This window comes from Equus quagga, chromosome 7, assembly GCF_021613505.1.
Source record: "Equus quagga isolate Etosha38 chromosome 7, UCLA_HA_Equagga_1.0, whole genome shotgun sequence".
NCBI lineage: Eukaryota > Metazoa > Chordata > Mammalia > Perissodactyla > Equidae > Equus > Equus quagga.
Window position 1 is genome coordinate 94592005 of NC_060273.1, and position 21182 is coordinate 94613186.

Sequence of the window (21182 nt, forward strand, 5' to 3'; positions counted from 1 at the left end):
AACTTAAATGGATGTACTAAAAAGTTAAGAATACATTATTTTGATATTAAAAAAATCAATTATTTGTTTACCTGGCTCATTTATAAAACATACTGATCATACAGTTAATAAATTTCAGATTATAGCCTTTCTTAATTATTGGTCTTAAGTTTTTTAACTTTCTGAAAAGTTGGATTTATTCTGCTTGCATTACCTTCATGTCCAAGACAAACAGAACAAAAATCACACTGAGTAAATTTTTAACATGACATCTCTATTTTATACCCATTTGATTGTTCCTTTAAAAAATAAAGCCTGTATTCTTTCTGTTATTCTGCCTAAAACATACTATCATCTCTTAACAGGAAGCAGTTTAAAAACAGTATTCCAAATCACCATGATCCAGCTTGAAAAAGGCAAGAAAGAAATACGATTGAAACTACTTCCCTGTAGTGGCAAAAATTAAAGTTTTGAGATCAAAAGTCAAATAGTCAGGAAGATTACAGACGCTTTATTAAGTTTCAGAACAAACAAATTTCCACCAACGTCGATTCCTCTACTCTTGCCACTTAATGGACCAATTTTGTTGAGGCATGCACCTGTCATCATGATTTGTGGGCAGATAAACTAATTTCTATCCCCAGGGCAAGACATGTGCTCAGTCCAAATCATGGTGGTTGGGAAGTGACCTTGGTCCCTAGGTAGGTCAGTGACCTAAGCTGGCACATTAGACTGAAGAGAAGGACTTCTATTTGATGCTAGGAGGAAAGGATTTCCTCTTTCTTTTATAGAATAACAAAGAAGCCTGGCATATTTCAACTCCGAGGAGAATCAGCTTAGGCTAATGCTATGTACTGTTCCAGAAGCATCTTTATTTTCCCCTATGGTTATCCTATAAATGGGGATTCTCTCAGAGTTAGGGAGCCTGCTGATGCAGGAGCCAAAACATTCCACCACTAGAGTGCACTGGTTTCTGGTGTGTCCCGGAGGAATGCTGAGCGTGAGGAGGGTCTGTAGGGGTTGGCAATGTAGGGGGCATTCAGTAGATGGTCCCTAAGGTACCCAAATAGAGGAATATAATATGAAATGTGTCAAGTTCTATTTATGACCTGGATTATGATATTTAATTTAGAAAATTTTGAGGTACACTCACTGTGATCTTCTACCCATTTTGATGAACATTACCATGGGATGAAATGAACCACTGCTTCATTTTAATTCTGAGAAACATTTGGTTTTGCCATTATTTACTATAGTTTATTGACATATGATATTTCCACAGACCAAAATATTTCATTACATGTATAGCTGAACATATAATCGTAATTGTATAGTATAGAAAATAAACTTTTTGGTATTATCCTCAGAATTTAATAATGCAAAACTAGTGACAAATATCTTTAGAAAAAATAATAAAATAGTCCTTCAGTATTAAAATTTCTTATTAAAAAGCACTAAGTCAAAGTTAAGAGGATGACATTATTAATGCATAGATGAGTTAGGCATGAACAAAATAAATCTAATCCCATCTCTTATAGTAAATCAAAATATTTGATATCTACAGGTCACAATTTGTCATAGGTCAACTGAGAAAACAATATATTCAGCTTTTTCAGTATTCTGTAGTTTTTTATGATGCAACTTTTTAAATAATGTATACCTAGGATACAACCATACTGCATACTTACCAGGTGATTTTTATGCCACTTTGCTGAACGTAGGATTAATATATTTGGGCTTTTTATTGCTTGAATAGAAAGTGCTCATTATTTATTATTTTATGTTTATAATATAGAAATTAAAAAAAAACAAAAAGTTTTTTTAAATGGCATACATCACACTGTTGTAGTGGTTGATTTCCTCAAGATCGTCTTCTGTGGTTTTGGTGCAGTGGGAGGAGGCACAGTTGCAGGTCTGAGAGGGGGGAAGCTGTTACTGTGGCTGATTCCCAGTCCCCCATTTTCTAGTGGAAAAGGAGGGAGATGGGGTGGAGGGGGGAGCAGAGGGCCTTGGTGAGGAAGCTTTCCTTGCAGGTGGACAGGTTCACTATGTAAGTGGATCTCCCTGTTTTTTATGTTATACCGGGTGTCACAGTCAGGACAATAGCCATGGTACTGCACTTTTTCATTAAACCGAACTCGTTCCCGAGGTCCTGCCTGGGGACAGCTGTCTTTTTCAGGTCTATGCGTCAGAGGCTGCACTGGAGCCTTGTCCAAATTACTACTAGGTATGAAGCAGATGTCTCCATTTGGAATCTTGTTGGGTGCCCCAGGTAAGCCTCCATTGCGCAGAAGGGTGCCATTGGTCTTTACAGGATTGACAGTTGGCGCCACTCTTTGGGGCTCTTCACGCTTCACAGGTGTCAACCGTGGAGGAGGTGGTGGAGGGTTTGGCTTTCTCAGGACTGTGAGGATAGCAGAAGGGTGTGCTGGGGGTTTAATGAGAGGTGCGTTGGCCTGCACTTTGATCTTCTCTATGCTGGAGGCCGTGGTGCCACTGGAGCTGCTATTTAGGGTGTCCGTTTTGGAGCTGTCAGTCATCTCATCCTCCAGCTGTAGGTCAGAGGTCAGGGTGTCAATCTGGTCAACCACCTGGTGAAAAGGATAAGGTAATTGTGTTGAGGAATGACCCAAAGCAAAATATACTAGAGACAATGTCTTCCTGTCTAGCTTTAATCTACAACGGGAGCCCTGACACTGAATTGTGTATCCCATCGCCGCTTAATGTTTGCATTCAATAAATTTACAGAATAGCTATCACAAGAGTGCCAACTGTTTGATAATCTAATGATGTCACATGCCTAGAATATAATAAACTAGTTAAGTATAAATTGTATTCCTGACTCTGTTATACCCACCAAAGATAAAATCCTAATGCAGAAATATAAGTGATTTTTAAAACAAGAGGAAAGGAATTTCCCTCTGCTTAGCATGCAGAAAGCTACAGGAGAATATTAATCTTATGCTAAAAATGAGAAAAAGCCAGATAATCCGCAAAACTCATAACTTTTCTTGAGACCATCAGAGAACTGAGATCACAAGGTCACCAAATGAACTGAACTGCAGAGTTTCAAACCCTCTGAGGACAGAGAGGACACAGCGACTGTTTCACCTTTGGCCAGTCACAGGGAAAGAGGCAGCCTTTCAACAAAGAGAATAAAGAAAACAGCTAAAACTATAATGAATAATTAAAGGCAGAGTATGTGCTATCACAACAATTTAGAATCCCCAGGAGCCAGACACAATGTAGGCTGTCCTCACGCGCTGCCTCTTTTCCACAGGCCTCTCGTGTGAGAGACTGAGGGCACGGCACAGACTGGAAAGAGTCCCTCCTGGGCACACAGGCTGCCTCTTCCCAGACCCTTCTCTCTTACAAAACAGAACCCTTAAGCAGGAGGGGAGTGGCAAGGTAACCTCTAAGCCACAATGATCTCCTGCTTCTAGGAAAGGGCAGAAGCAAAAGCTGTCTAATCTTGGGGAAGGGGATAGAAAATTCTCTTGGATCCAGCAACTTACACTACAGATTCTTTAGCACTTTGGGGAGGGACCCACGTCACACCACTCGAGACCTGCCACAGACACAAGGCAGAGACAGGGCATCAAATCAGGGTGTCAGGGCCATGAGACCATGATGTAGGTCTGACCCCAAGTGAAGGAAGTAGTTGTGAAGACAGGAAATATGCGCGGAAGCATCTTAGGCAATTCAGTTCTAAAGAATGTTTTTGGCAAGGCCACTGGGGAGTCTTAGAATTAAACCCGCCCGTCAAAGGAATCTTGCATTGCCGTAACAGGCTTTTCTCTCCCCTAGTCAGTCACTGTCTGCGGGCAGCTCGTCGGAAGCATGATCTTGGCTCAAACGTTGGATTTCAGAGTATAGTACTTGGGCCCTCGATCATTTTGATTCCCTGCAGTAAGAGATCTTGGAGGCCATTCTCATGGCTGCCATACACGCACCATTGTATATCTATATGAAGATAGAAAAGTTACGGATTACTTTAAAAATTATTTATTTTTTGTATGGAGATAGTTCTCTTTATTTCACATATTTCCATAGGTAGATTTTCCCCTCCTCTCTTACTCAGGCCCAAGTTTGTTCAAAGGTGAGGTTGGCTCTTTGACACAAGGTGGCAGGATTGGGCTCAAAATGAAAACAACATCAGCATCCAGGAGTTAGGGGAGATTTAGATTTTACGTCTTTCTCGTGAGGGTCTTAAGCGGCTGGCTCATGCTAATGCTACCAGAGTTCACCCTTCTGTTTTGGCCCAATACATCTTAAGTCCATTCACTTCTCTCAATTTTCATTTCTTTGATTCTACTCTGAGACACCATTACTTACCATACGGGCCACCTAGAGGCTTACTTCCCCTCTCAGTTCTCAGGGATCTTTCTAAAACAGAAACATGTTCTTGCCAACTCCCTGCCTAAAACCTTTTAATGCCTGTTCATTTATCCTGGGATAAAGATCAATTCTTAACACAGTCTCAAAGGTCCTGTATAGTCTCACTCAGTGATGTGCTGGTAAGTGTTTAACAACTGGTTCCTAAGGGTACAAAGAAGTCCTGATTTGAAGAGTTTGCCACTTTCCATGGTGTAAATTCCCACCGTGGTTGATTTCAAGTTAATAAATGCATTTCAATAAATGTGAGGTTGGGAAGAAGTGTGCAGTAGCACACCATTATAAAGTGTTCCCACCACATCTACAGATACACATAACCTCAGGAGCACAAATAATAGTAAAATGTAGTAAAATAAGAATGACTAAGAATAATTAGAAAGTCTTTATTTTTAATGTAATTTATTTAATTGTAAGTTTATATAGTTTTGTTTTCAATAACAGTTGTTTAATAACTGGCTCACAATTTCTGAAAACATAATAATTGGCCCTTGGTAGCCAGTACAAGCCAGGACATCATTGTCTCTCACTCTTAAATAACTTCTCATTCTCAACTCTAATAAGTTTCCCTTTTCCTTTCTGTTCTGAACCCTCTTTGGCCTTCTTTTAGACCCTCATAATTGTTAGTTTGCTTCCTGTCACAAGCCATTTGCACATTCTAACTTCTGTTCTTCAAATGTTCTGACCTCGCCTCTTTGTCTAATTAACACCTACTCATCTTTAAAATCTTAGTTCAGGAGTCACTTCTGAACTAAGCCTTCCCCATTCTACTACAAATTCCCTTATAGGTCAAGTTAACTTGTCAAATAGTCACAGGAACTTTATTGCTTTCATTCAAAGCATTCACATAATTTGTGATTATATGTTTAACAGTAGCGTGAGCATCAGAATAATATTTCCTCTCTAATCTCAGTGAGATCAGTGACCTTGTTTGTTTATACTATTATATCCTAAAGGCCTAATGTGGTGAATAACACTCAACAGGAGCTCAACTAATACTTGTTAAATAAATGCATTGAGAGTTATTTCTTTGGGTTGTATGTGAGCAAAAGCATTTTCTTCCCTAGTTGATTTTTGAAGGTGTTATTACTTTAAAAAGTCATAATTCCTCAGTTATTCAAGAATAAAATGAAGAAAAAAGGGATTTATTCATAAACAATCCACACAGTTGGTGGTACATTCTCTAACTCTAGGCCGGATATCATAGAAATTAAAGTGGGAGAACACCTAAAGAGTATGAGAGAGAGATGGGCAGTCTTGGCTCATGGGTACTCTGTCCTATTTAGCCTGGAAAGGTTATCTACTCTCAGCCTTTTATCATATTAAATATCTGCAGCAAAGGAGAGAAAGCTGGTCTACTGTCAGGAGAGTAAAGCTGATGTTCAGAGATGACTAAGCACGGCTGGGGTCCCTGATGGTTCCACAGTACCTGGCTGGTTTCAGTCTCTCCATTATTATTTCCTGACTGTCTACAACATGCCAACAGAACAAAAAACAAAAACAAACAAAATATCGTCCTCATGGAGCAGGATTAGATACTCAAATAACTAAAAGCACAACTGCTCCGGGTGCTCTGAATGAGAAATACAAGATGTTTTAAGAGGAAAATAAGAGTCTAGCAGCAAAGTCAGTGCAGCATTCGTGAAGGAAGAGTTGCTGTTAACTGGCAGAAGATGAGTGATGCTAAAGTCCACTCAGGAAAGAGCCTGAAAAATGTCCTTTGATAGATGAGAGTGCCTGAGTGCAAGCAATTTAAAAAGACTCTTTTGGCTGAAGCGCACTGTGAGAGATGAGGTTGGAGAGTTAGGGAGCAGCTAGGCTGTGAGAGTCCTTGCTATGTTGTGATAAAGTACCACATAGTTTAAAGAGTTCTAGAAGTGAGAGAAGCAGTATTCAGAGACGATGAATTCAGTTTTTCAGAACTGAAGCGTTCTCTAATTAAAGAAGTACACAGAGCTTCAAACAGGAAAATATACACAAACTCACACCCAGAGATACCATAGTGAAAATATAGAGCACTGAAAAGTAATGATAAGTTTTACCACAATAAAAAAAGGAACACCAAATATTTATACAGTAACAAAAATTAGGCTGACAGGAGATATTCACACCACCAATAAGCAGCCTGAAGAAATTTAGAAATACGTTTCATACTGAAAGAAAGTAATTAGAAATGTAATATAGTTTAACTTCTGTAAAACTGAGAGTGAAATAGACATTGTCAGACAACAAAGACTGAGAAAGTATACTTCTTACAGCTCAGAAAGTACTGATAAATGACAATTCAGAAAAAAAGTAAAAAATTAGAGGAAAGGACTAGAATACAAGAAGTATAGGTGAACAAAGAAATTGTTACTAAGTTAATAAAAATGTGCATTGATCATGGGGACAACCCCAACTTTAACCAAGTGGTTAAAGTTCCATGCACTCTGCTTAAGTGGTCTGGGTTCACGGGTTTGGATCCCAGGTGCGGATCTACTCCACTCATCAGCCATGCTATGGAGGCATCCCACATACAAAATAGAGGCAGACTGGCACAGATGTTATCTCAGGGTGAATCTTCCTCAGGAAAAAAAAACAAAAACAAAAAACTTAACTGAAGTCTTTCTTAATTAAAACAGTATTGTATCAATACTAATGTAGGTGAAAAAATGAAAGAAACAAAATTGAGGGTTTGTGTATACACACACACAAGAAAAATAGAAAAAAAGATTATAAAGAAGTAATTCACATAATGTGAACATTAAATTTCCAAAAACCATGTAAATACACTTAATCTCAATAGCAATCAAGGCAACACAAACTGAAGAAAAAGAAGAAAGCATTTCACATTCATTGGTTTAGTAAAAACAACCAGTCTGATAGTTCCAATTGTTGTCATGATGTAGATAAATGAGAATTTTGTACATTACCAGTGCAAATGTAAATTCAGTGAGTTGGGAAACTTTTTGACAATGTCCTATAAATTGGAGGAGGTACACACCCTATGGTACAGGCCTTTTAGGAGCAAAGCCTAGACTACTCTAGAGAAACTCTAACAGATGTGCACAGGGTTGAAAAAGCACAAGGATGTTCTTTGTAGGTTTTTTGTTTGTTTGTTTTACCATAGCAAAAAACTGGAAATAATATAAATATCTGTTGGTAAGTGTTGGGTAAGTAAACATAAAGTAGTTCAAATGAAGTAACCAGAGCTACATGTATCAGCAGGGATAAATTTCACATAACTGAAGTTGAAGGTAAAAAAGTAAAATAAAAATATTCAGTATGTATATATTGTTTATATATAGAAGCAGAGGTAGTTTAGTTTATACAATGTGAAAATAAATAATACATATCAAGTTTAGGCAAGGAGGAAGAGGAATGGATGTTAGGAGGCACAAGCTATATAGCTGAAATATTTTATTTCTTTTAAAACTTGATATAAAGTAATTATGATAAAGTGTTAACATTTGTTAAGTCTGAATTATATTTGTTACATTAATTTATTTATTTTTTGTCATGTGTGAAATATTTTATAATTTGAAAATAAAATAAATATTTAACACTACTTAAATAAAGTTAGAAAGAAATAAAAGAAGTAATTCTTATAGCTGCCATGTGGAGTACACATTGAAGGGTGTTGCAGTTTATTTACTTGGCTAGTTAGATGCTATTGCAGCCAAGTGAGAGATGAATAAATTAACCAGACAAGGAATACAGTGTATCCTTATAATTACACTTCTATGTTCTCTTGAAACTATTTCAAAGTATCATATTGCAATTAAAGGAATCATAACCACAGGCACCACAGGATTAAAGGGAAAACAAAATGAAAGAAAGTAGGACTAGAGAGAGAGAGAGTTGGCAGATATTTGGAAATGAGAAGACAGCATGACATCAATCATAAGTCTAAGAACAACCACACTTAAACATCAGGTGCGAAGGAGAAATGTGTATTTCCTACTTGAAACTGAGTCACCCAGCCAAGCAATTGTGGCTACTCGGGTCTATGGAGGAATTTTCTACTGGAGTGAAACAGAGAAAGGATACAGCAGGTGTGATGTTTGCTGATTCCTGGAGGTTTTTCTTAGCCTCACATACAAGGAAGCTATGGTTAGATTATGAAATAATTATGAATACTAATAATTGTGACTTTGGAAATGTATGAGCTCAAGGTTTTCACATCTTGGAAAATATCCCTAAATATTCGGAAAAGCGAAGCAGACTTGGAAGAAAATAAGCGACTACGTAAGTTATTTGTGGGAAAACAAAATTCAGTTTATACTACTTCTGTAAATATTAAACTACAAAGAATAAAAATTAGCTGTAAGGTTAGCTATATAATAGGACACTGTAAGGTTGTCATTAGAGTTAAATTCAGGACAAACAGATTTACCTAAAATAAGAAAAAAAAATGTAGGAGGCTCTTTTCCTATTCTCCCACTGGGCTTTGTCCTTATTACAATTGCCTCTATACATTGAAATTGTCTACCTATGTATATTCCCCTCACATCATGTAAGCATGTATTTCTATCTCTGTATCCCTGGCAGAATGCACTGTGATTGCACATAGTAGATATTCAACAGTAATATGCTGAGCAGGCCTGCCCTGGTAGCTTAGTAGCTATGTTCAGCACACTACACTTTGGCAGTCTGGGTTCAGTTCCCTGGCACAGACCTACACCGCAGCCATGCTGTACCAGTGGCCCACATACCAAAAAACGGGAAGATTGGCATAGATGTTAGTGCAGGGTAACTCTTCCTCAGGGAAAGTAATAATAACAATAATAATAATAATATGCTGAGTGAAGGAAGTAGATTAACAGAGACTGTGAGAGAAAAGTCATTTCTTGACCTTACTTCCATCCCTCCCCAGCTTTCCCAGCTTGAGTCTGATTTTTCCACCAGGTCTTCCACATCACCAAATCCAGATGGCCCAGAAGGGCATACAGGAGCATGGATCAGGTGGAGAAAAAGGAAGGCAGAAATAAAGACTTGGTGAATTCTCTTCCTGTGTTATCTGACTCTTACTGCCTAGCTCCACAGCTTGGCATAGAGAACGTTTTAATCACTCTCCAAAATGATTAAGATAGTTTAAGTATATATTTATCTTTAAATACTTGTCTACACGGCTCTAGATGTATTTAGAACTTTCCTAAATCTTACTTATCTTGTTTAATTAACAACCACATAATATATAGTTCAATTGCCTTAAAAATGAAGAAAACCCTCATCCAATTTCTCTAGGGCTGCCTCAGTAACAATTCTTATCTACGAGAATTTCAGTTACAAACTTAATGAAAGAAAAGGAGAAATTTAACCCCAATTTAAGTCTGTACAAGAAAATTTATGAATTCTTCTAAGATCTTTAATATTGATTTATGAAAAGAACATTTTAAATTTGTGCCATCAGCAGCAAAGAGCTGAAAAGAGAAATGAATGGGAACTGCAGGAATTTCTGCCAAGAGAAAGAGACAGTGAAAACACTCTCTGGCCGTGATTCTTAGACCATGCTCAGTGGGTAAACGCAAATGCAGGCTGACCCAAGAGCTTTGTCCAACACAGCCACAATATACAGGATAGCAACTGGCAGACCCAGTCAGGTCCTCCCTGGGAGAGATGAAGTAGAAAGTAGTGGAGTCACCAGTGGGGCTATTCCAGCATGGAGACAAGAGGGTCAATTCCTCTGGCCTCATGTTCATAATTCACACACTTCAGTACCATTTTGACATTATATAGAATTTTAAAAATCTATATTTATATCTACATATGTACCTACTATCCCTCTATGTATATATCTATGCCACTGATCTATTGATAGGATTGTCATACAGCATATGACTTTGTGTTCTATTGCTAGACCACACTATTTGTTATGTACTGCATATGAGTTCATATGTATGAATAGTTCCTGTCATTATTTTATGAATTATATTGCATTACACAATTCATTATATTAAACTGTACTTGTGTTAAAATCAATTTAATAAATGGAAACACTTAAATTATTTTACAGTTTGGCTAATTCTGCTTTGGCATTTATTTATTTAAAAGAATCTATAAAGACTTTAAAAAGGAGGAGTGTGGGCTGGCCCCGTGGCTGAGTAGTTAAGTTAGCACACTCTGCTTGGGTGGCCCAGGGTTTCCCTGGTTTAGATCCTGGGCACGGACATGGCACTGTTCACCAGGCCATGCTGAAGGCGGCATCCCACATAGCACAACCAGAGGCACTCACAGCTAGAATATACAACTATGTACTAGGGGGCTTTGGGGAGGAGGAGGAGGAAGAGGGAGTGGAGGAGGAGGAGTAGATGGAGGGGGAGGAGAAGAAGAAGAAAAAGAAAAGAAGATTGGCAACAGTTGTTAGCTCAGGTGCCAATCTTTAAGAAAATAAATAAAAGTAAATAAAAATAAAAAGTAGGAGTAACTCAGGTTATCTTAACCAGGTGGTGAACACTAACTTCTTCTTCTAAAATAATGACTAGAGTGGCCTTGGGTTCCCAAGGATATCTTTGGATTTCTACCACAACCATATTTCCTTAACAATATTATTTTTTCTTAAAGACTTAGCCAAATGGCTACCGAGATAGTTACCACAACATCTCAAACACCATGATAATATAGTTGCATTATCTAAAGCTTATTTATTCTCCCTGTTCTCGGTCGAGTATATAACATAGACAATGGAAGTAATCCAGGATAACTAAGGTGGTATCTTGAAGTTGTTAGAGACCCAGCTCTGCCTAACTCTGCCAGCTCTGCTATCCCTGTGTGTGGCCTCCATTTTCCTGTCCCAGTTCACAGCTGGAGCTCCAGTCCTCACGTATGCAATTCAAGGAGAATGATGGACCAGGCTGAGGAAGGCACACTGCTCCTTTTTAAGGGGATGTTTCACAAGTAATACATTTTATTTGCTTACATATCACTGGCCAAAATTAAGTCACCTAGATGCAAGAAGGCTGGAAAATGTAGACTTTTATCTGGGGTTCAATGTGCCCAGTGAAAAGCCATGAATAAGATAAAGTAAGATAAAGATAAGACAGAATAAGAAGGGAGAAAGGATATCCCAAGGCAACTAGTATCCTCTGATACAGATACTACAACACATGCACATCCCACAGACACAAGTTGTATACATCTAATTATCCTTGTTGGGAAGTAAATATGAAGGATATAAACTTACTTAAAAATTTTCACTGAAAAAATTTTGGAACATTTTTTTGAGGCAGATACAGTATTTTGGGGGAGGTGTTATGTTGTTTGCTTTTGTAATATTCATATAAGTGGCAATTCATATTCTGTTTTCTGGAAGCAAAGTAGATTTAAAAATAAACAAACAACCATCAATGATAGTCAAGCCCGATAAATAAGAGAGCAAGATAAAGCTATAATGCAATCTGTCACATTCTTCTCTGTGTTCAATTGGGTCCAACAAATATTTGTTGTGCAAATACTACTAATCTGTTATTGTATGAGGCACTGAGGATTAAAAAATAAGGTTCTAGTTTAATAGTGACTGATCATATGTACTTAGTGTCTTCCTCCACAAATCATATTTAAATGAGAGTAAAGAAATAAAAATAGTAATAAATTCAAAAAATTTTCTCAGAGTGGGGTATAAACTGACCAGAGATTTTTATAAATACACGAGTGAATTAATAAAAAGGTGAGAAAAGCACTAATGGAGTCCCAGAAGGATTCCAAACTTGAAAGTGGTATATAGAGAGAATGGGAGTGAGAAGTAGCGTGAAAATTAGGGTGTGGAATTGCTGAGTGACTGCATTTCACAACGGAAAAAATTGTGTCCAGTGCCCCCACACTTTTTAAGTGCAGCAAGACTGACAACATGTTAATAGCTCACACCCTAAAGAAAAACTGAGATTCTTGCTGTAAAGAAATTGAACAATATCTGTAGATAAGAAGGCAGCTCTGAGTGTGGTTAGTAGAAACTCAGAACAAAGCTCTTCTCCTTTATTTTTTTTCCATTGAGACAGTGGGTGGTGGAAATGATGTAAGAGTAGCTTGCCTCCCTAAAGTAAAGTAGTAGTTTTCTCCCTAAACTACTGCAGGCCTATTTGGTATATTCAGAACCTTCAATCAGCATCCTAACTTGCCCTATATATAGGAAAGGCTGTAAAACATCTATATAATAGGAATATAGGCCTGAGGATGACGAGATATTTGATGGTAAACAACAACACAAAATAGAAGGATTAAGATGAATGAACAGATCAGTATTGAAGATGTAGCTGCCATTATCAGTGAACTAAAAAGAACTTTGCAGTAAATCTAATTAATGTATTTAGAGAGGTTTGAGAATGCATTGCAGCTGTACAATAAGAACACTGTTATAAAAAAAAAGCAGATATAAAATAAGACAATATTTGGAATATAAAACCTTAAATTAAAAGAGATTAATAGGCTGAAAGATAAAATCTAAGAAATATTTCCAATCATAAAGCAAAAAGATTTTTTTTCAAAAAGGAAAATATAAGAAAAAAGTTCAAAGATACAGCGAGCAAGAAAATCAATCCTGAAGCTTCAACAGCTGATTGAGAAGTTCTAGAAAAATAAAAAAATATATGAGATGGTAATAATCAAAGAAATAAAATTCCATAGTTGAAAACACAAATGGAGTGTCAGATGGAAAGAGCCAGTTGAACTCTAATCAAGATGAATAAAAAAGAAAACAAAGTCAATCACCTACCAATCAAACTCAGGACACCTAGAAAGAAATGAAATCAGATAATCATCATAGTTTCTTCAGGATGAATGGATAATGAAAGACATTTTACTAGTAACTTCAAAAGTTCTGGGGCAAAATGATTTCAACATCAATTCTATAGCTGGTTAAATTAATAATCCACTGTAAGGGAAAATCAAAATATCTTTAGATATTAAGGACAACGTTTACTTCTCTTGCAGCTGTTCTTTAAACGTTAAGGATATACTGTAGCACAGTAAAGCAGAATGCAAGAAAGGAGGAATACACAGGACCCAAGAAACATTATAACTAACACAGAAGTGTAAAAACAAATAAAAGAATTTAAGAATGACAGTTACACTACAGTCCTAAAAAGCAATTATTCTAAACTAAAACAGGAAATCAAAAGGCTCCAAGAAAAAATAATGATGAAATACATTCAATATATTATAGAAGTGGAAAGTTGTCACGCACCAGTGATATGGGGAAGAAGTGAGCTACTGCAGAGTGGGTGAGGAGAATAATGGTGTGTAAGAAGAGAATCCATTTGAATCTTGAATTGAATTCTCTTTTGAGAGGTTCAAGTTTAGAAACATAGGTTTAAATTTATTTCTTTATGAGTTCATTAAGAGTGTTTCATTCTACTACTGTGGAGATGCTGGTGATTGATTTTTCTCCTCAATATATGGCAAAAGCAAAAGAGACTAGTTCTTCACTTTCCATAAAGATGAGTCAATGACACAATTCAAAGTTTAAAAAAAAGGTGTTTGAGCATGTTATTTAGATACTCGACTATCTGAAAAACAAAGAAAAATAGCTAAAAGGGGCTATCTCTTGGAAGAGACCGAGACATAGAATCGAGGTGATAAAGAAGGTGAATTTCCCTTATACATACTTATCCAGAACTTGATTTGGAGATGAGGATGCATGCGCATATACTAGCCTGACAATAGTTAAAATCAGACCCAAGAAAATCAAAGAAAAGGGATGAACTAGATATAGTTCTTCTCCTTGCAAACTAATTATTTCCATACAGTGTGATTTGTGCAGTGGTAAAAGGATTTCCAAATATAGGAGAGCAGAGAAAAGGGTGATTTACTCTTTCCAGCAGCTCAGTTGGTAGCACTGGACAGAGACAGCTTCAAAGAGACGACATTTGAGAGACATCTTGAATGATAAAATGACATTTGGAGGAAAAGGCACTTGTTGGCAGAAGCAATAGTACGTGCAGTGGCATGAGGTATGAAGCACAATTTTTTTGTGCTGGTAAAGAATAAAGCAGGAGATGGTATACAAATCAGAGACAAGACTGAAAAGGCAGATAAAGGCCAGGTTCTGGGGGGCCCTTAGGCCACACTAAGGAGTTTAGAAACCTTAAACTGCAATTTTAAAGTCTCCAAAACGTTCGGACTTGCGGCACATTCAAAGGAATGCGCAAAGGTAGTACTTGGACAGAGAATGCAAATGGACACATACGTTTCAGTAGGCTCATTCCATTTTAAGTTTAATTATTTTGTAGATATAGCATGGCAAGTCTACAAATAGCACAGGTTTACACACAAAATTCAGCTCCAGATATGATTTGTCCAAAAATGTTAATGGATCCTCGTAGCCTTGGAAAATTACATGTTTCAACAGTTTGTTACCTGAAGCACTGAATGATCCAAAATTTTTAACTCTACAATGTGCAAAATCAAGATGTTTAACTTTTTTTTAAACTCATAACACAAAGACTTGGTTCCATTTAAATCATTTCCTCATCAAATTGTAAGCATTTTTTTATTGGGGTAACAATGGTTTATAACATTACATAAATTTCAGGTGTACATAATTCTATTTTGACTTCTGTATAGACTACATTGTGTTCACTATCAAAAGTCTAGTTGCCATGTGTCACTGCCCCCCTTTACCCTTTTGCCCTCCCTGTACCCCTCTTTCCCTCTGGTAACCACCAATCTGTTCTCTGTATCTGTTTTTTATCTTCCATATATGAGTGAAATCACATGGTATTTGTCTTTCTCCATCTGACTTATTTTGCTTATTGTAATACCCTCAAGGTCCATCCATGTTGTCAAAAATGACAGGATTTCATCTTTCTTTATGACTGAGTAGTATTCCATTGTATACATATACTGCATCTTCCTTATCCATTCATCTATAGATGGGCACTTAGGTTGTTTCCAAGTCTTGGCTATTATAAACAATGCTGCAACGAACATAGGGATGCATATATCTTTTCAAATTAGTGTTTTTGTGTCCTTTGGATAAACACCCATAAGTGGAATAGCTGGACCTTATGGTATTTCTATTTTTAATTTTTTGAGGAAACTCCATACTGTTTTCCATAGTGGCCTACCATTTACATTCCCACTAGCAGTGTACAGGGTCCGCTTTTCTCCACATTCTCTCTGATGCTTGTTATTACTTGTCTTTTTAATAATAGCCATTCTGATGGGCATGAGGTAATGTTCACTGCATCTTTGATTTGCATTTCCCTAATAATTAGTGATGCTGAACATCTTTTCACGTGCCTGTTAGCCATCTGTATATCTTCTTTTGAAAAATATCTATTCAGATCCTCTGCCCATTTTTTAAATCATGTTGTTTTTCTTTTGTTGTTGAGTTGCATGAGTTCTTTATATATTTTGAATATTAATCCTTTATTGGATATATGATGTGCAAATATCTTCTCCCAATTGGTAGCTGTGTTTTTGTTTTGTTGATGATTTCCTTCACTGTACAGAAAGTTTTTAGTCTGCTGTAGCCCCATTTGTTTATTTCTTCTTTTTTTCTCTTGCCTGAGGAGACATCCAAAATGATGTTGCTAAGATCAATGTCGAAGAATGTACTGCCAGTGTTTTCTTCTAGGAGTTTTATGGTTTCAAGTCTACAGTTAAGTCTTTAATCCGTTTTGAGTTAATGTTTGTGGATGGTATAAGATAATGGTCTATTTTCATTCCTTTGCACATTACTGTCCAGTTTTCCTAAGATCATTTACTGAAGAGACTTTCCTTTCCCCATTGTACGTTCTTGGCTCCTTTGTCAAAAAATTAGCTGTCCATAAATATGTGAGTTTCTTTATGGGCTCTCAGTTCTGTTCCATGATCTGTGTGTGGGTTTTTCTGCCAGTACCATGATGTTTTGATTACTGTATATTTGTAGTATACTTTGAAATTAGGGAGTGTGATACCTCCAGCTTAGTTCTTTTTTTCTGAGGATTCCTTTGGCTATTTGAGGTCTTTATTGTTCCATATAAATTTTTGTTCCATTTCCATGAAAAATGTCATTGGGATTTTGATAGGAATTGCAACGAATCTGTAGATTGCTTTAGACAATATGGATATTTTAACTATGTTAATTCTTCCAACCCTTGGAAATAGAATATCTTTCCATTTCTTTGTGTCTTCTTTGATGTCTTTCAACAATGTGTTATAGTTTTCAGTGTATAGGTTTTTCACCTCCTTGGTTAAATATATTCCTAGATATTTTATTCTTTTTGTTGAGATTATAAACGGGATTGTATTCTTGATTTCTCTTTCTGCTAGTTTGTTACTAGCATATAGAAATGCAACTGGTTTCTGTATGTTGATTTTGTACTCTGCAACTTTACTGTATTTGTTGATCATTTCTAATGGTTTTTTGGTGGATTCTTTAGAGCGTTCTATATATGGAATCATGTCATCCAGAAATAGTGACACTTTCATTTCTTCCTTTCTTATTTGGATATGTCTTCTTTCTTTTTCTTGCCTAATTGCTCTGGCTAGGACTTCCAATACTATGTTGAGTAAGAGAAGAGAGAGTGGGCATCCTTGTCTTGTTCCTGTTCTTAGAGTGACAGCATTCAGTTTTTCACTGTTGAGTACGATGTTAGCTGTGGGTTTATCACATATAGTGTTTATTATGTTGAGGTACTTTCCTTCTATACCCATTTTATTGAGAGTTTTTATCATAATTGGATGCTGTATCTTGTCAAATGCTTTCTCTGCCTCTATTGAGATGACCACATGATTTTTATTCCTCATTTTGTTAACGCAGTGTATCACATTGATTTGCAGATGTTGAACCATCGCTGTGTCCCTGATATAAATCCAACTTGATCATGTTGTATTATCCTTTTAATGTATTGCTGTATTGGATTTACCGATATTTTGTTGAGGATTTTTGCATCTATGTTCATCAGCAATATTGGCCTGTAATTTTCCTTCTTTGTGTTGTCCTTGTTTGGTTTTAGTATCAGGGTAATGTTGGCCTCATAGAATCAGTTAGGAAGTATTCCTTCCTATTCAATTTTTTGGAATAGTTTGAGAAGGATAGGTATTAAATCTTCTTTTGTAGCCACCCTTGACACAGGAAGGGTTAATAATCACTGGAAAAAGCTTGCCAACAAACTGTGACCTGGAGGTGAGAAGGCCGGTTAGCCAATGACGGGTAAGAACTCCAGGGGGAGGCAACCTAAGACAGGCATCGGCCGCCCGGGGGCACAGAAGGAGAAACGATATCGATATCGGGAGCAAGAGGGGCCGTTGCCTAAGAGACCTTGCCTGCTCTGAGATAAAAATATATGAGCACAGCAATAACATGATAATATCAAAACAGACGCTGAGGGAGGGCTCCTTGAGAAATCACTAACAATTCTTGGCATTCACTAATTATTTCATCCAGAACACCTGTGTATGTTTAACAGGTGTAAGCTATGTATATATTGAAACGCTGGTTATAATAAACTCAGAGTGGCCATCAGCCCTCTCCGCATCTATCCTGATGTGTACATTGGATTGAGACACCAACATCTTTGAATGTTTGGGAGAATTCACCAGAGAAGCTGTCTGGTCATGGACTTTTGTTTTTTGGGAGGTTTGTGATTATTGTTTCATTCTCCTTACTAGTGATAGGTCTATTCAGATTCTCTATTTCTTCTTGATTCAGTTTTGAAAGGTTGCATGATTCTAAAAATTTATCAATTTCTTCTACGTTATCCAATTTGTTGCACATAGCTTTTCATAGTATTCTCTTATAATTATTTGTATTTCTGTGGGATCCACTGTCATTTCTCCTGTTTCACTTCTGATTTTATTTGAGCCTTCTTTTTCTCTTAGCGAGTCTAGCTTAAGGTTTGTCAATATTTGTTTATCTTTTCAAAGAACCAGCTCTTAGTTTCATTGATCTTTTCTACTGTCTTTTTAGTTCCTATTTCATTTATTGCTGTTCTGATTTTTATTGTTTTCTTCCTTCTACTGACTTTGGGATTTGTTTGTTCTTCTTTTTCTAGTTCCTTTAGGTGTAATGTTAGATTGTTTATTTGAGATTTTTCTTATTTCTTAATATAAGCCTGTATTGCAATATACTTCCCTCTTAGTACCACTTTTTCTGCATCCCATAGATTTTGGCATGTTGTGTTTTCATTTGCATTTGTCTTCAGGTATTTTTTTTTTCATTTTTCCTTTGAGTTCTTCCTTGATCCAACAGTTGTTCAGTAGCATGTTGTTTTATCCCCACATATATGTGACTTTTCCAGCTTTCTTCTTCTAGTTGATTTCCAGTTTCACGCCATTGTGGCTGGAGAAGATGCTTGATTTCTTGATTTGATTTCAATCTTCTTAAATTTATTGAGACTTGTTTTGTTTCACAACATATGGTCTAACTTTTAAAACATTCCATGTGCACTTGAGCAGAATATGTATTTTGCTGCTTTGGATGGAATAGAAGAGTAAGCATTTTTGAGTTGCTATTGAAGTAGAAATCCCCCAGATTATTATACACAATTTATAATTGTCACATGCCCAAATTCTTATGGTTTAGAATAAAGAAACATAAAATAACTAAGTACTAAGGGAGAAAGTGCTATTAGAGCACAGCTTAGCCCCATATAGTTAAAATGTACTACCCAGGATAATCACTTCATGTAAATCCCACATTTACTTGTCTATTAGTTTTAGGAAGTGAGGTATTTACAACTTTTCTTTCCCCTGTACCAAATATTGCTCACAGATTATAATGGCTGAAATGCCATTGCTAACTCTAATTTCTGTTTTCATAAGATATCTTTTCATTTTAAGAGGCAACATGCTTCTACTGAGGCTGCCTGTAAAGTGTGGAAAAGGAAACATCTCTCATCATAATTGGTTTAGTAATTTAAGAGATGTAAAAGACTCATTTATGTTCATTTTGTGAGTATGCACTTCAAAATGATTCCATTATGTTAATAATGTTCAGGAGAAGGCTGTAAGTCACGATAAAGGGACCGTAAACTTTAACACAAGCTTACAGTTCTCAATCTTTATATTTTTTTACATTTGTAAAAGTGTAAATGAAACAAACCTCAGGTTGTGTATTACATCCCCTACTGATGTCAAACTAGCTCAATAAAAAATATTTTGTAAGCACATGAGTAAGAATGCAAAAACAAAACTCCTCTCTATCCAATCCACGCTTTCTTCCATTTAATCAATTGTCTGCATTGCAGACGGAACTTTCTTTAAATATGTGTATATTTCTTATATATATTTATATAATATAATATAAATTATTACACCTTCAGTGGTTTCCTATTGCTCTTAAGATAAAGACCAAATACTTAATAAAGTCACAATATTTCTTGGATGGGGTCCTGCTTTCTACACCAGCATGCTCCTGTGCCATTCATCCTCACTCTGTGCTCTTTTCATTTCTTCCAGGCATCCTAAGCTCCTGTCTCTAGATTTTTGCATAAGTCACTCTCTACCTAGATCTAGTTACTCCTCACTGTTTCCTCCCACAACATACATATACACACACACATCACCTATCCTTCAAAAATTAGCTCACATATCTCTTCAAGGAAATCTTCCAGATTGTTCTGAAGTCCCATAACACAGCCCTAGAGCTCCTGATGCCTATGCTTGACAGAACATATCACACCAATACAGTGATTCTTTGTGTGTTTACTCTTTAATGTCTGTCTCCTTGGTGAGAATGCAAGCTCCCAGAGGGCAGGGTATCCTGTGCTTTTATGTCTGAAGCAGAAATATACATTGAATGAATAAATAATAAACATTAAAAAATCAAAGAAAAAATACTGCAACAAAAAATTTTTACATTAAGTATCTACTATTGCTTACAGTTCAGCGTATGTTTATAAACTTTTGAGGTGATGGATTTGGGTTGTAAAAATCTATGTTCATGAGACTTCTAATCTATCTAGTATGTATACATACACATCTTAAAAATATAAGATACTTTCAGATATAGCTCTGTTGGAGGGAAGACACTGAAATGATATATTAAAACAAACTTTCAAGATTACTAAAGCATTTCATTTATCAATATCTCTAAAGAAATAGTTGCATATACATTAAAATGATATGTTGATATATATTTTTACTTTATACATCTCAGATAGTGAGCTAAAGTTTTAGTATATAATGTAAAAGAAGATAAATTTAGTAAATTAGACTATTATTTATCTAAATTATCCTAGAATCTGCGTAGAATATTAAATTACTTGTCAAAAACATCAGAAAAACTCCATTACTCCTTTCCTTGATATCTCAAGCATATAATTACACTGTAGAAATAACAGCATTTATCAAACATGCAAAATAATATTACTAGAAATGCTGATATTGATGACATGATTGGATTCAAAGGCAGGACATTTGGATGTAATTATAAATCTGTGCTTTCATTAGCTGTGTGATGGTGAAACTGGGTCTATCCTTTCTGGCATTGGTTCCCTACTTACTTAATTAAAATAAAAAAAAAAAGAAGAGGAAAGAAAGTGAGAGAAACTGTCTGTGGTATTTGTGATAAGTGCTAGAGCACGTATAAAGTGTTTTGAGAAGAGAGAGGAAAGAACAATTAATTGCACCAGAGAGGGTGAAATAATGTCAGGGAAAATCGTGAAAATAGGATATGTTTAAAATGGACTTTGGGGCTAGCCCCATGGCCGAGTGGTTGAGTTTGCATGTTCTGCTTTGGCGGCCCAGGGTTTCACTGGTTCGGATCCTGGGCACAGACATGGCACCGCTCCTGAGGTCATGTTGAGGTGTCAACCCATACAGCACAACCAGAGGCACTCACAACTAGACTACACAACTATGTACTGGGGGGTTTTCAAGAGAGGAAGAAGGAAAAAAAAAAAAAGATCGGC

General features: G+C 36.4%; 1 protein-coding gene across 2 annotated transcripts in view; it reads right to left on the minus strand.

Moving 5' to 3' along the window:
* Nucleotides 1-21182, minus strand: part of PRR16 (proline rich 16) — a 286915-nt gene that overhangs the window by 108231 nt on the left and 157502 nt on the right. The window contains exon 2 of one of the 2 annotated variants that reach the window (XR_006889421.1): nt 1668-2570. Coding sequence is in view for 1 of the 2 variants with exons in the window: in XM_046667231.1 (XP_046523187.1) it covers nt 1815-2570 (756 nt within the window). In the remaining variant the exon portion in view is untranslated. The remainder of the gene's footprint in view (nt 1-1667; nt 2571-21182) is intronic. The other variant, XM_046667231.1, reaches the window with a different exon arrangement.